General features: G+C 38.1%; 1 protein-coding gene across 3 annotated transcripts in view; it reads left to right on the top strand.

Annotated features, from left to right (window-relative positions):
• The window catches only part of GHR (growth hormone receptor), a 119,808-nt gene extending 111,767 nt beyond the window's left edge, over nucleotides 1-8,041 (top strand). For all 3 annotated transcript variants that reach the window (XM_082301866.1, XM_082301864.1, XM_082301865.1), the window contains exons 8-10: nucleotides 2,088-2,178; nucleotides 4,915-4,984; nucleotides 5,248-8,041. In XM_082301866.1, the coding sequence (XP_082157992.1) occupies nucleotides 2,088-2,178; nucleotides 4,915-4,984; nucleotides 5,248-6,207 (1,121 nt within the window). In that variant the 3' untranslated portion in view covers nucleotides 6,208-8,041. The remainder of the gene's footprint in view (nucleotides 1-2,087; nucleotides 2,179-4,914; nucleotides 4,985-5,247) is intronic.
• The last annotated feature ends 6,944 nt before the right edge of the window (nucleotides 8,042-14,985 follow it).

Below are 14,985 nucleotides of genomic sequence, written 5' to 3'. Positions count from 1 at the left end.
AGTGTTTTTCTCATTCTTGCTTGCGACTGGTAATCATTTTAAAGTGCTGTTAAAGACAGAAGAAGAAGCAGCCATTAAGAATCACATTTTTTCTATTGAAAGAATGATATAGTGCCTTTCCCAGAAGTGTTCTCAGGTCTGAGCTACTAAATTAACTCTTCAAAATATGAGGTCTTCAGCAAGTAATTTTAACAAGCTGCTTCACTTCATTTTCCAGGGTATTAGTGAAGGTATAACATCAAACAATCTGTAACTCTTCACTTTCAGAATCTTACTATATTCTCCTTTTTAGCTCTTCCTATTACTAGTTCTCATTTCTAATTTATAGGAACAGTTAATGTTCTCTACATGTGGCATCATTTTATTAACCCCATCTGCATTAAGTGGTCAAAGTTTCCATATGAATTAAATTAAAATACTAGGAAAATCCAGTAGGCCGTCCTACAGTCAGTTTTCTTCAGTCACTGCAACTCAGATTCTCCAAAGTGATCTTAATCCACACACCTCACACAGCAGCAGTGAGCTGATTTGATTGAGAATTTAATTTTACTTATTTGTAGATCACTTTCAGGAACACAGAAATAAGATACTTTTCATGTATTAATAATTTAAAGTCGTCTAATGCTATGTTCTATTTTCTTGAAGTAGCTGGGCATTTGCTGGTCTCACTGATATGACAATGACTTACCAAAAGAAAGACCTGTTTAATGCAGACATATCCATATAGAACTTAACTGATGCCTGGAAGCATGTCTGGTCAAAATCTGAGCTGGGAATACAGGTCTCAAACTTGTAGCAGAATTTTATATTTTGTTTTCTCTCTGAAAGGTCATTTATCGTCACATATAGTGTTCTAAAGCTTTCTGTCTAGTATTCCTTGGTCCAAAAAAAAAGAGTGAAATTTTTATGGAAAACTTAAAGTTATGAAAAAATGAGAAAAATCTAAGACTAAAGCTAGAACAAATTTCTCTATGCTTTGTAATCTACAATGTCATATTACGCATAATGGAATCTAGTATTCAAGAGATAAAGCATTTAATTTATCAGCATTGTTCTTCATTTCTACAGAAGTGCTTTTCTCAATTAATTTCTAAATTCTTTGTAGCCATCCACAAGGTAAATACAAGGGACATTTTTTTTTCAGTTGATTCAGTTGGTTCACAACATAATTAATCTTTAACTTTTAGAAAGAGATGTGGTATGTTTTTCGGCACCACCGCACTTTAGCTTTTGTGAGAGAAAAATAGTTTGCCTGTGATTCATGTCCTATTACTAAATATTCTCTCAGCCTGGATGAACAAGTAGTAGCATGTCTGTGGCATTATACACTATCAGAACTACTGATACAATGTTCCAAGCAGGCAGAATGTTCCTCATGGCTGATTTTGCTATAGGTATTATCTTTACTAAGATCTTGTTTAGATTTATGAAATCAGTCTGGTTTTGCAAGGAGTCTCAGTGGATTCATAAATGCATGGAGAGATACTGAGACCAAAAGCTGCCATGGATTAGGAATGGTACTCCCCAGCTCACTGCCGTGACTGAGACTGTCCCAAACCACACCCCGCTCACTCGGTACCCCCTTCTCCTTCCTGATACAGCAGGATGGAGTTGAGAACTGATGACAGAAAAAGTGAAGATCATGGATTGAGATACGAATGGTTTACTGGAAACCGCAATGAGATAAGAAAACAAACAGTAACAGCAACAACATTTGTAGCAAAAGTATACAAAAGAGAGAGTGGTTCACACACAGAGATGCTCACTGCACAGACAAGCAATGTCAGACAATGCCACCACATTTTTCAACCAGAAGTCACATCCTTTTTCTTGGAAGCCAGAGAGTTTCTTTGTCTGTCCCTAGCAATGACATGAGGTGGTATCGAAGAACCTCTGAGTACTGGCCAGAACTAGAACAAAAGCACATTTTTATTTCTGCTGAACATAGAACTTTCACATTTACGTAACAAAAATTTTCATTGGTTTTTACCGCTTTGGAATCCTCAGGGGGTAGAAGACAAGGTTGAAATTAAAGATGTGACAGTGATGGAGATTCCTGCTTATATGCTCATGTTTTGTTGTTTCAGAAGTTGAGTTTCCATGGTTCTTAGTTGTTGTCTTTGGAGTGTGTGGGCTGGCTGTAACGGTGATCTCAATCATGCTGTCTAAACAACCAAGGTAGAGAATTTTTATTTGTTGGATTTTATGTACCTGTGGCTTAAAAAAAAAAAAAAAATTTTTTCAATTATTTCAAATCTGGGGGACTAGGAACCATTGTGACCATTTTTGTCCATTCTTGTAAACTACATAAAACTGGAATTTGTATGTGTTGGGCCTTCAGCACGGGGAATCTGATTATGTTGATCTTCCTCTTGCACTGCAGAACATTTTATTCTACACAATTGATTTACTTAGGCTTTGAAGGGGGTTGGTTTTTTAGTTAATTCAAATTTTCTTAACACTATTTTTATTCACATGCTGTTCAAAAGTTTCATATAAACCTGTGTCTATATATTTTATATATTTGATTTTGTTCTTAGATCATTCCACTAAACTCTACTTCTTGAAGCCAGGGGAAAGGGCTTGAGTCATAGGGGAATATTGGTCTCTGTGGATAAATTGCGGCTTCTGTAGATAACAAGAATAAAATGAAACAAAGCACAGAATTGCATTGTCTGTAAAAATTACACAATTGTGTCATGTATAAAAATGAAAGAAGAAAACATACATAAAAATGACAGATCTTAAATTAATTAATCCCCTGATATGTGTGTTCAGGGATAGGTTTTGGCAGAATTCAACTTGGATGTCATACCAGTACTGTTCTACACTATGGAGCAACACCATGGTCAAGACCCAGTGCCCCCATGCATGTTGTCAGTGGTCTTGTGTTTACACTTTGAAAATGAACACTGAGTAGTTTTGCACATACCAGCTAATGGTGAAATTTCATTTGACGTACTGAGATGAAAACTATATGGCGCATTTGGAACAGATAAAAAAAAATTCTATTAAACAATAATTTTTTATTTTAGTAGGCCCTATGCTTTGACAGAGTTTAATTTCAGGAAGCTATTCCCTGCAATAGCATCCCAATCCCAGATTTAAGAGCAAGGCTACTGATACAATTCATGACAAAAGCTTGAGGTAAGAGAATGGGGCAATGTGCATGTGGGACCAGGAGCTATGGTCAGCACACTGAGCAATGGGTGGCTTAGTCTCAGAAAATCCTGAGGTCTGGAGCATATCTCTGATCAGACTTTATAAATACCTTCCATGCTAATCATGAATGCTGGAAGAAGCTTTTCTCCACTGAGAAAACTTCTTCATGGGGAAAGTTTTACTGGATGGTTGGCGTGCACCCTTTCCTTCAAAACTGAGGCATTTGGTGGTAGAATGGCAATGTATTCTGCAGAGAAACAGCCTGCATAGGTTTTCCATAATGCAAAATATCCAGGCTTGGTTTCCTCCTGATTCTCAAAGATACCAATTCATATTTTCCTCAGTTTTGATCTCACAGGATCTGAATCAGTCCCTCTAGGACAGATGCCATAGGTTTAGGTCATTAGATTTGAGAGATGAAAGCTTGAGTTATGCTAGGCTAAGAAAGGAGCAGAGCATAGTTCTCCCTCCCAAATGTCTTCTCCAGGCAGTGAGTGGTAAAATTCTTTGTCTTTTGCATTAGAAGCAGTGCCCAGTCCTGTCAGAATACCTGATTTGTGGATTCAGCTGTAAAGCACAAGCCCTAAGCTGGTACTCTGATAGCCCAACCAGTTTACACTGCCTCTCCAGGGATTAGGTGGAAAATTACTGGATTTCTGGCTCTCATTAGGCGTGCTGGGTAGAACACTGAGGTTCTGCCCAAAAGCAGAAACATCTGAGGAATTTGGACCTGCCATGGTTAAGCCAAAGGTGCCTAAATTTCTCTCTAGGCAGTCTTTATAACTCCTGTGACCCTCTCTGGACCTCACCAAGGTCACTAACAAGGCAGCAAAAGTAATATTTGGATTTGTATCTGCTGTTCCCACACCTTACTTTCTAAAATAGGCAAGTAACCCAGTATAAAGAGAATTCTGAATTTTCCTTTTGTTTATCTGTTTGCAAAAGAAGAAGGGAGGTAAAATAGAAGAGTAAAGCATGACCAGCTACTGTTGGATTATTATTAACGGAAAATTATCCTTCTGTTAGAATTGGAGGGGATGGGGGGGGGGCTGGTTTGGTTTGGTGTTCTTTTTGGTCTCCTCAAAAAGAAAGGAATGCACTTTATGAAGGATTATAATAATACATATTTCCACAGCCTGCAAATGCACAAGCAAATTACTAGTCCTTTCTCTACAAGGGTAATCCCCTGCCTTAATTATATATTACTTGTTGCACTAATGATTCAAAAAGCAGAAGTATCATAGAGATGGCAAAATACTAGCCTAAATTTCTGCAGATGTTTTTCAGTTTTATTTATTATTTCTAAAGTAATTCACTCTTTCCACCAATTCCCATTTTCTGTTCCCCTATTTAAATTTATTGGGTGTATGCAAAGCTACTGTGTCCCTGAAAAAATTGTTGGGAAAATCACTGCATACTGAAGCTTGTATCAGATTCCATTGAAAAATATGTAAAAAGGGAAACTAGGAATTCACTCGCTTTCTATACAGCACTGAACTGTCAAAGACCAGACCCCAAAATGGATTCCCACATAAATGTAAGGGATTTCAACAAGGAAGCTTGCAGAAAGCTTGTTTCTTAATTTGCAGTGAGGGAAAACATTACTTCTTTTCCTTAGGAGTATTTGAAATTTCATTTTCAAACATTTGGGTTTTGAACTAATTAAATATAAATACAATGTAAGCCTGTCTTCTTTCTAACTTCCTTAAAAAAGATGACTGTCAATTAAAAGCAATATTTTTTTTTTTCCAGGTTAAAAATGCTTATTTTTCCTCCTGTTCCAGTTCCAAAGATTAAAGGGATTGACCCAGATCTCTTGAAGGTAATATTGAACTCTAAAATATACAGTGGGAATCTCTGTAGTAGTAGTAGTAGCAGATGGCAACTGTTGTCCCAGGCAGAAAAGTTTTGTAGAAGAAAATTCTGATGTTGGGGGAGTTGCCACAGAATTAGTTTGCATAAAATAATTTTGAAGCCTTTTGCAATTATTATGTAGCTACAGTCACCTTTACATAAGTTAACAATATAAAAAGGACAAGCATTTTTATTATTTCCTTTATAATTTTTTTTTTTTTTGCTTTGCAGAAAGGAAAGCTAGATGAAGTGAATTCCATCTTAGCCTGCCATGACACCTACAAGGCACAGCTATACAATGACGAGTTGTGGGTTGAGTTTATTGAGTTGGACATAGAAGACCCTGATGAAAAGAACAGAGCCTCAGATACTGACAGGCTCCTGAGTGAAGATCATCTAAAATCTCATGGTTGCTTGGGAGTGAAGGATGATGATTCTGGACGGGCCAGTTGTTGTGAACCAGATATTCCAGAGACAGACTTCAGTGCAAGCGACACATGTGATGCCACCTCTGACAGTGATCAGTTCAAAAAGGCTACTGAAAAAGAAGAGGATCTCTTGTGCCTTGACAGACAAGATGATGAGTCACTTCCAAGCCTTGCCAACACAAATGCCCAACGCCAGCATGGGAATACTCAGCCTGAAAACAGCCGCCCATGGGCACCCTTCGCAGACAGCATTGAGTCACCCCGTCCATCAGCCCATACCCAGATAAGCAACCAGAATTCATTGACAAGTACTGACTTTTACGCTCAAGTGAGTGATATTACTCCAGCAGGCAGGGTTGTACTTTCACCAGGGCAGAAATCCAAGTTGGGGAGAGCACAGCATGAAGGCTGCACAGAGCAAGACTTCACCATGGACAACAGCTATTTCTGTGAGGCAGATGTGAAAAAATGCATTGCTGTGACTTCCTATGAAGAGAATGAGCCACATGTTCAGGAACAAAGCTATAATGAAGATGGTTACTTCACCACAGAGAGCCTTACCACTACTGTTGGCAATTTTGGAGCTTCAACAGCAGAACCCCCAAGTTCAGAGATGCCTGTCGCAGACTATACGTCAATCCACATCGTTCACTCTCCACAAGGCCTTGTGCTAAATGCAACTGCGCTGCCGGTGCCAGACAAGGAATTCAACGTGTCTTGTGGCTATGTGAGCACAGACCAGCTGAACAAAATCATGCCGTAGCTCTTTTTTGATGAGGTGTGTGTAGTTTTTCACAGCAGAGAGTCAGTTTAGGGCTTGTATGCTGAAACCAAAATGAAGTCTAAAAGTTTTTCGTGGTTCTTATAATTTTATCTGAAATGTTGCAACATAAAATATAAATCAAAATATTCCTATTGTGTTCTGTAAATATTATCTATGAATTTGTCTTGAGGCTGTTTTGTCTTGTTCTTGTGGGTGTTGATTTTTGTGAAATTAAACATTGAAATTACTGTTTAATATACAGTAAATTGTGCATTTTGATAAAGCTAAAAATCAGGTGGTTTAAAGTCTAAGAATTTAGAAAAAACTGCTGTTGGCAGAGATCTTTATATCAATAATTGGGAACTGATCATATAGGTGAAAACACAAAAGTAGCTTGACTAAATAACACATCTGTTTTGATTTACATAAATTGGTAAAATATATTTTAATACTTTGGTCATAAAACCATAAATGTTTTCTATTACACTACACACTGTAATTCAATTATGATGACCCATTTAAGTAATGTAATTGCTGCAGTCCTAAAAAGGAGTTTTCTGTTTTATAAAATTTTGTTCACAGCTAAAAGAAAAAATAGATTTTTACAGAGCCATTTTATACCTCCAAAGAAACCCATAGAAAAATTTTGAAATATTGTAGGAACTTAAAATTAACTGATTCTTTTACTTTCTTATGGTAACTAGTAACATGCAATTTAAAGTTCCGTGTAAAATTTTAAAATACACAGAATACTTGGGCAAATTATTCTGTTCTTCATCAGATTCTAGTTAATGCTAATAATAATATATTTTTTATAAGCAAAATTTTTTTGTCCACAGTGTTAAACACTGTGCAACTAAAATTTTATTGAAAATTTTTGAGAACATGTGAATAAGCTCTGATAACTTAGCAGCATAGTATCTTCGTATTTGACCAACTTCTGAAGCCCCTCCACAGCCAAAGGTATCGCTACACTTACTAGTCTGTGCCACATAGTGTCTTGATAAAAATAAATAAATTAAGGACTTCAGAAGTTAGCCAGCAGTTAATTTTTAAAGATATAATAGGATTAAAATACTTCAGTGGAACAAGGGGATCAAGTGCAGTATTGTTCAAACGTGGTTTTCATTTTTGCAGCCTAACAGCATCTCCTCTGACCGTGTTAGGCGGACTTTCAGAAAGAAAGGAGAGAAAACTGAAACTCAGTGAGGAAGCTCTCTATGTTCTTGTGTATGTTAAGAAACTGATAGAGCTTTGCAATTAATTATTATTGTTTCAGGAGTTACCTTCCTAGGCCATGGTTTCATCACAGCAGGGTTCTTCTTAGAAAGTGAATAGGAACATTCATTTCTTTACTCTGACCTGAACAGAAGTGTATGATGTGCAGCAAATTCAGGTCTTGCTTATGATGTCTCCAACTGAACTCACTGATGCTCTTTTTGTGACCAAGTGCTACACAACTGGGCCCAACTACTGGGTGGGATTTTTAAGTTTAGCACGTACTTTATGGTAAATGTGCATTAGATATTCTGCTACTTTGCTGCTATAATTTTCTAACAGCTACATTATTTAGTTTCATATAAAATTTCATAGATGATAGACACTATTGCAAGTAATGCCTATGTGTGTGTTTGAAAGAAGTTTCTTACTCTGTTTCTATTGCCAAAAATAGTTAAATACCTCAGTCAAACTCAGAATGTTATTTTGGTACTTTTCTGGTCACACAAGCCATGATACACCGGTCAGAAGATGTGTCTTTCAGTTTCTATTTAATTTTCTCTATGTTGGTGTTTTGTTTGTTTTTCTCAAAGTTTAATAAATGTATTGTCTTTGATCTGTCTGGACACAATGTGGTTTTTTGCAGGTAATTAATCTTTTTTTAACAGAAAATAGAGATTGTGTTAGGAGAAATCTAGTAATTCTCATTGAATAAAGCATAATGCCACTTTCCATAGAATAGAAACAACAGAAACAGTGTTTTCACTGATGAATATGTATGGAGAGATAGGACATATTGCACCCAGAGCTGGCCAAGACGTGTTACCAGTTTAGCAGACCCATTTACCTGCTGCTGGAACATCCTGTGATTGGCAGGTTGGTCCCCAGCCTGCACCAGTGCATGGGTTTATTCTTCCCCAGCTACAGGACCCTGCATTTGCCCTTACTGAACTTCATTAGTTTCTCCAGCCTGTCCAGTTCTCACACAGCCTTTGGGTGTGTCAACCACTCCTCCCAGTCCTGCATCATCAGCAAACTTGTCCCTTTATCCAGGTCACTGATCAATAAACTGAACTAGACTGGATGCAGTACTGACCCCTGGAGAGCACTGCTGACTACAGGCCTCCAGCTGCACTCTGTACTGCTGACCACAACCCTCTGAGCTCTGACAGTCAGTTCTCAACCCACCTCTTTGTTCACTCATCAACCCGTGCTTCCTGAACTTCCTGTGAGGATGTTATGGGAGACAGTGTTAAAAAGCCTTGCAGAAGTCCAGGTAGACCACATCCACTGGTCTTCCTTCATCTACCCAGCCAGCCATTCCATAATAGAAGGCTACCATATTCTTCCTGTTTAGTCCCTATGCTACATGCATTCGTCTACAAGCATTCCAGGGAGGTAATCAAGTGTGCAGGTCTCCCAGGAGGGGTGCAAGAGAATTACCACAACCACACACACACCCCTCCTGGAGGTGGCTGACCTCTTTGTTCTTACCTTTGAAGGCAGCTAGGGAACATCTGTCACTGCTCTGGTTGGCCTAGTTTATTTCTTAATTGGATGCAACTGTGTGAGCATTGCCATTTTTGATCCCACGCCTGAGGCCCTTCACTTTAAAGCCCATCTCAAACACATTGGCCAACCTGCATGCAAACTGCCAACACTTGTTCCCTTTCTTAGAATGACACTTTGTTCATAGATTACCTGGCAGAGTTTAATCTGTATCAATATCTCTATTCAGAAACAATGTTGGTTCTAAAAAGCAAGAACTCAAGTTGCTCTGCCAGCTGTCTTTTGGTGTCATCAAGAAACCACTGTGCTTTGTAAGAGTTTGGATTTGAGCCTCTTTTTATCCATCAAAGACAAAGTAAATGTCCAAGGCATAGTGTTACGAGAAACTTAAAACAGCAACATCTATGCCAGTTTCCATTAAGATAAGAAATAATTCTGTCAAACATAATGACTTATACTACTATTCTTTACTACTTAGGGTGAAACATTTTTTCTGACTGATGATACAGGAAGTGAGATCAGCAAATTTTGAGAGCTGTTCAGTCTGAATGAAAATTAACATTACCAAAGGTATATTTTCCATTTAGAAATGGAGTATTAAGGAGTTGAGTGCTCTATAGACCTGACATGGTTTTAGAAATGCTTCAAATTAATGATGACAGTCTCTGTTGGGAACACTTTACTGTCATTTACAGCTTAGTATATATAATCACGTATGCATCAGCATAGTTGTAAGAATGGAAAGTAACTCTCTGGTTCAAAGAGAAACTTAAAACCATATGACATTTAGCCACAGGCAACTTTCTTTCCTGCATTGAGATTTACTATCTCAGGGGCCTACTATCAGACAGATAAAAATGAGTGCCTGATGCAGACTACCTGACCTGAGATGATAAGGGAGAAAATGTTTGGAGCATGATACTATTTTTATTAAAGAAGAAATGCAAAGTTGGGTGCTAGAAAAAGAAGCACTAGAAACACTACAGGATATTAGTTTTGCAATAAAAGTTTTTCAGTTTAACCCAGAATATCTATTTCACTGAGATGGTGGAATTGGTAAGAATTTAATCACCTTTTATAGTCAATTGACTTTGAGGAGATACAAGTGGATATAGCCCTCTCTTGGAACTGACTCTGTCTAAATGTAATTTTAAAATACAAATTCTTCTCTCTGACTAATCATTATTAATTGCATACACAGTCAGTGCTTTAACTGCCATAGAAACCATGCCCTCAGGCTACAGAGAAGCAAGATGTAGTCCAAATCCATTTTGGTGATTAGTACACTACTTAAACACTCTGGCATAACTGTATTGAGCAAGTGCTTCCTTATCTTCTCTACTCAGGGCTATTAGAGTAGGTAACATTCGGAAGCAGACAGAAGAGAAACTGTACCAATGGTGTCAGAGAACCAGGCATAGCAGAGCAGCTGCCAGCAGTCAGAATGATAAGCAGATGTAGTTATTCAAATTAATGCATCTAGTAAACTGGCACACTGTTTGACAGGTTTAATTTTTTATCATAACAGTATTTGGAATTTCTTTTGCATAATATAAATTTCTTTATCCTAATTTATTAAAATTAGCTGGCTAATGATGCATTAGCTTCCTGAAATTAGTCTGAGAAAGCAGATCATCCCACATCATGTCGTAATTTGTGAGAGAACATAGGTGAATTCCCCTCCTCGACACTGAAAGAAATAAAAGTCTGCAGAAGGCTTAGTGGGAGTAAAAGCAAAGTTGAAGAGCTTATGCTTACAACTTTCTATAGCTTCCCATCACAGATGCTACAAATAATGCTTCCGCTACTGTCCTTGGTCTGCTTTTGAGCTCGTACTGAAGGAAATGAAATCTGTTCCCCAGGAGACACCTGAGACCTAGACATGGCAGCAAATTGGTTTGTCATATTTTTTTCTGCAGTAGTAACTTTAACAGATTTTTTAAAATATATATATTATTTCCCTTGAATATGAAACCTTACAATATTATACTAGAAAGACATAAAGTATAGATCAATACAGTGGCAGTTAACTTCCTCATACTAAAAATTTTCAGATCTATTTCACAACAGCTATCTGTGTAGCATGTACAGTGCTGCCGTCTCAAGTTACAGAGGAAATACCAACCTTGCCCTTCTGAATGAAAAACTCCTTCAGGAACCAATTCTGTGAGCCAGCTAAATGTACTTTACTTGGGAGCGTAAGGCTCAGGCTTGGAAATTTACCTAAGACATGATTTCTGGCTAAAACTGCGCTACCAAATGAGCACAGGTCATTTGGTCCAACCCTTCTTCAACAGACATTTGTGCACAGTATGGTTGTCAACCAGAGATCACTATGAGCATCTTATCCTCCACCTGTGGCCTAGCTGTGTGGGGTTCCTTAACCTAAGTTTTTAGCTATGTGGTAGAATTCTTTCTTTCTTTGTGCACTTTTTTTGGTGGAATGAGTAAGATGTTAAGCGACATTCTCTGAGCCAAACTACTGCCAGAACAATGTGCAGCTCTGGACAAGCTCCTGTGTTAACTGCAATTAGATTTGTAAACCTACTGCATTTGAAGATGCAAAATTTTACTCTGTTGAGGTTCATACATGTTGTAGTCACAGTCAGATACCAAGAACAGACTAGCCAAAGAATGACCTTTTTTATGAAAAGTTCCAGGGACACAGGGTCTCTTGCTTTTATAGGGTAAATAATGGCAAAGTTGTGGCACTTTCTTCTGAATGTGATTAGTATTAATTAGCTGATTTCTGCCAATCACCAATTGATCAATTACAACAACCTTGTGAATTTACTTTGTTGAGGAATGTACTAAATGACTGTTTAGAAGCAAAATGCATGCTTTCAGCTTGGCACTGAAATTGAGCACTGTCAAAAATAGAAATACAAGAAAATAGACATATGTGTCTTTACAAGTTACATTCCTAATTCCATAGTGTAGTAAATGATGCACAAGGCACAAGTATTCCTTTCTCACAAGATTACACCCAGCTGTTTAACTTCCATAGGAGAAGGAGTAATAGCCAATGGAGGGAAAAGTAAGAAAACAAAGAAAATACCATCTAAATGGACAGCTTTGGATAGGATCAATAAGACAAGATTTTACAATCACTGGAAAATGTACTCCATAAAAAAACATCCTATGGTGTACTGTTAGAGCATGGTGCTAACAACACCAAGGTCATGGTTTTGATCCCTATATGGGGCATTCACTTTAGAGTTGATTGTTCTGGGTCCCTTCCAAGTCAGAATATTCTGTGGTTCCAGAGAAATGTATTTAAGATAATATGCTCCTTCCCACTCGGGCACATATCCATACATTTGCATGGTTTAAACTCTCATTACCACCCTGGGTTTTTTACGTTTACAAGAAAATCAGGTCAGAAGTTCAGCATTACTTTAAAGGTACAAGAGATCCAGAATTACAAATAAATTGTAAGAATATAATTGTTATATTTGTTGAAATTATAATAGTTTCACCCATCAGGATTCAACAGAAAGATAAATCCAATGTAGATGGGAAAGCACAGGAGTACAGATGAGATTACTTAGGAAGCCAGGAAGCAACACAATTACTTCTCTTGACCTCATTCTTCTTTCTCTTATACTCTTCATCTCTGAGATTCATCAGTCATCTTTGTCATATCCTATTTAAATTGGATAGAATATCTATCTGTTAAATGCTTCCAAGAAAAGACTGGGGGGTTTTGTAGGCTTGCACCTTGGCTTGCAGGATAGAGTTTTGACACAACTGGGATGTTGACATGAATGCAGTATAAATAGTAATTTGCAAAGTGAAAACATTTTGAGAATAAAATTATACTAGTGATTTCCAGATTTTCAGCTAAATCAAGAATCTGGTTTTGCATAATTATGTTCTCTCTGGAAATGACTCCCAATGGATGACATTGGTACCCTCTAATGAAGAATACATGGCTACTGAAGAACTCAGGGCATAAGAATAACTGAATATAGATAGACACTTTCTTGTCTGTAGCATAGATTAAACTTTTATTTTAATGTAGTTGAATTATTTAGTCTAGGTATTTGATTTCCGTTTTGCCATAGATATATACATATCCAGAGAAGCTGTGGATGTCTCATCCTTGGAAATCTTTAAGGCCAGGCTGGATGGAGCTCTGAGCATCCTGACCCAGCAAAAATTGTCCCTGCCTACAGCAGGGGGGTTGGAACTACAGTACCTTTAAGGCCCCTTCCAACCCAGGCCATTCTATGATTCTGTGATCTATGAAAAAAACATCTGTGTCAGAGAAAGAGCAACAAGCTGTGCTACAAATTAAATTTTTCACTCCTGCTTTGGTGATGGTTGAAACTTTTAAAACAAAAGCATTGTTCTGACCAAATAAATGACTGCAAAGGTCTCAGATTCTAATAACATATGAGGGGCTTTTTTCTTCTTGGAAACAGCACATACCAGTCTATGCAACAAAGCACTGGAACAGGCTACCTTCATTCCATATGGGTGAGTATTTTATTATGAATTATGCTGCAGATGAACACAGGCTATTCCAGACAAAACTTGTAGACAGCAAGATACAGTGAGCTAGCTTTCCATCTGTAGTAATTTGGGAAGTTATTTCTCAAGGCAAACCAAAGCCATTTTACATCGAGCATGTGATACAGCTCACACAGAAGATTGTGTGGGTTTTCACAGATTCACTGAATGATACACTTTTTTTTCCCTTTATTTTTTTAAGTTCATACTGCATCACAGAACATTCCTGTTAAAATTACAAGGTATGGGATTCCTATAAGGAATGCTAGAAATTTACTGCTTACCAGTCTCCTGTTACAAAAAATGAAACTTATATTTTGATACATACCATAATTACTAATGCTAAACCATTTTTTTTCAACTACTGAGAAGGTGCTTGTCAAAGGTCAAACTTTGACAAGCAAAAAGACACAAGAATAGAGGGAGAAAATACTTTGTGAACAGATATTTCTGGTTTTTTGTAAAGAAAATAACAGCTAAAACACATGCTGAAAGTAAGTGAACTTTTTTTCCCCTTAAGACTCCCACCCCAATACTTAGGTAACAAACATAAAATCAACTTTTCCCTGAAGTTATTTTAATGGCTACAGATACTGTTTTAGCAGGTATATTTGCTCATACAAACATATATATTTATTTCTATATTGATCTACTTAAATGTGTTCTACTATGTTACCCTACTTAATAATGTGATGGGTTGACCCTGGCTGGATGCCAGGTACCTACAAAAGCTGCTCTGTCACTCCCCCCTGCAACTGGACAGGGGAGAAAAAGTACAACAAAAGGTTCATGAGTTGAGATAAAGACAGGGAGAGATCACTCACCAATTATCACAGTCAAAACAGACTCGACTTGAGGGAAATAAATTGAATTTATTACCAATCAAAACCAGGGCAGGATAATGAGAAATAAAATATATCTTAGAAACACCTTCCACCCACACCTCCCTCCTTTCCCAGCTCTACTTCCTCCCCACCAGCAGTGCAGGGAGATGGGAATGGGGGATATGGTCAGTTCATCACACGTTATTCCTGCAGCTGCTCAGGGAGAGGAGTCCTTCCCCTGCTTCAGCATAGGGTCCCTCCCGTGGGAGACAGCTCTCCATTAACTTTTCCAGTGTCAGTCCTTCCCATGGGCTGCAGTTCTTCATGAACTGCTGCAGAGTGGGTCCTTTTCCATGGGGTGCAGTCCTTCAAGAACAGCCAGCTCCAGAGTGGGTCCCGCACAGGGTCACAAGTCCTACCAGGAAACATGCCACAACACGCAGGACCCTGCTCCAGCATGGACTTCCCACAGGGTCACAGCCTTATTTTGGGCATCTACCTGCTCTGGCATTGACCCCCATAGGCTGCAAGGGCACAGCTGCCTCACCAGGGTCTCAGCATGGGCTGCAGGGGAGTCTCAGCATGGGCTGCAGGGGAATCTCAGCTCCAGCGCCTGAAGTACCTCCTGCCCCTCCTTCTGCACAAATAAATGTGTATTTGTATGTATTTTGTGTATATTTCTCCTTTAATTCTTTGGACAAATATAAACATT

Source organism: Coloeus monedula (assembly GCF_965178545.1).
Source record: "Coloeus monedula genome assembly, chromosome: Z".
NCBI classification, from domain to species: domain Eukaryota; kingdom Metazoa; phylum Chordata; class Aves; order Passeriformes; family Corvidae; genus Coloeus; species Coloeus monedula.
Note: the sequence above shows the minus strand (reverse complement) of the source record. Positions and strands in the feature narration are given on the sequence as shown.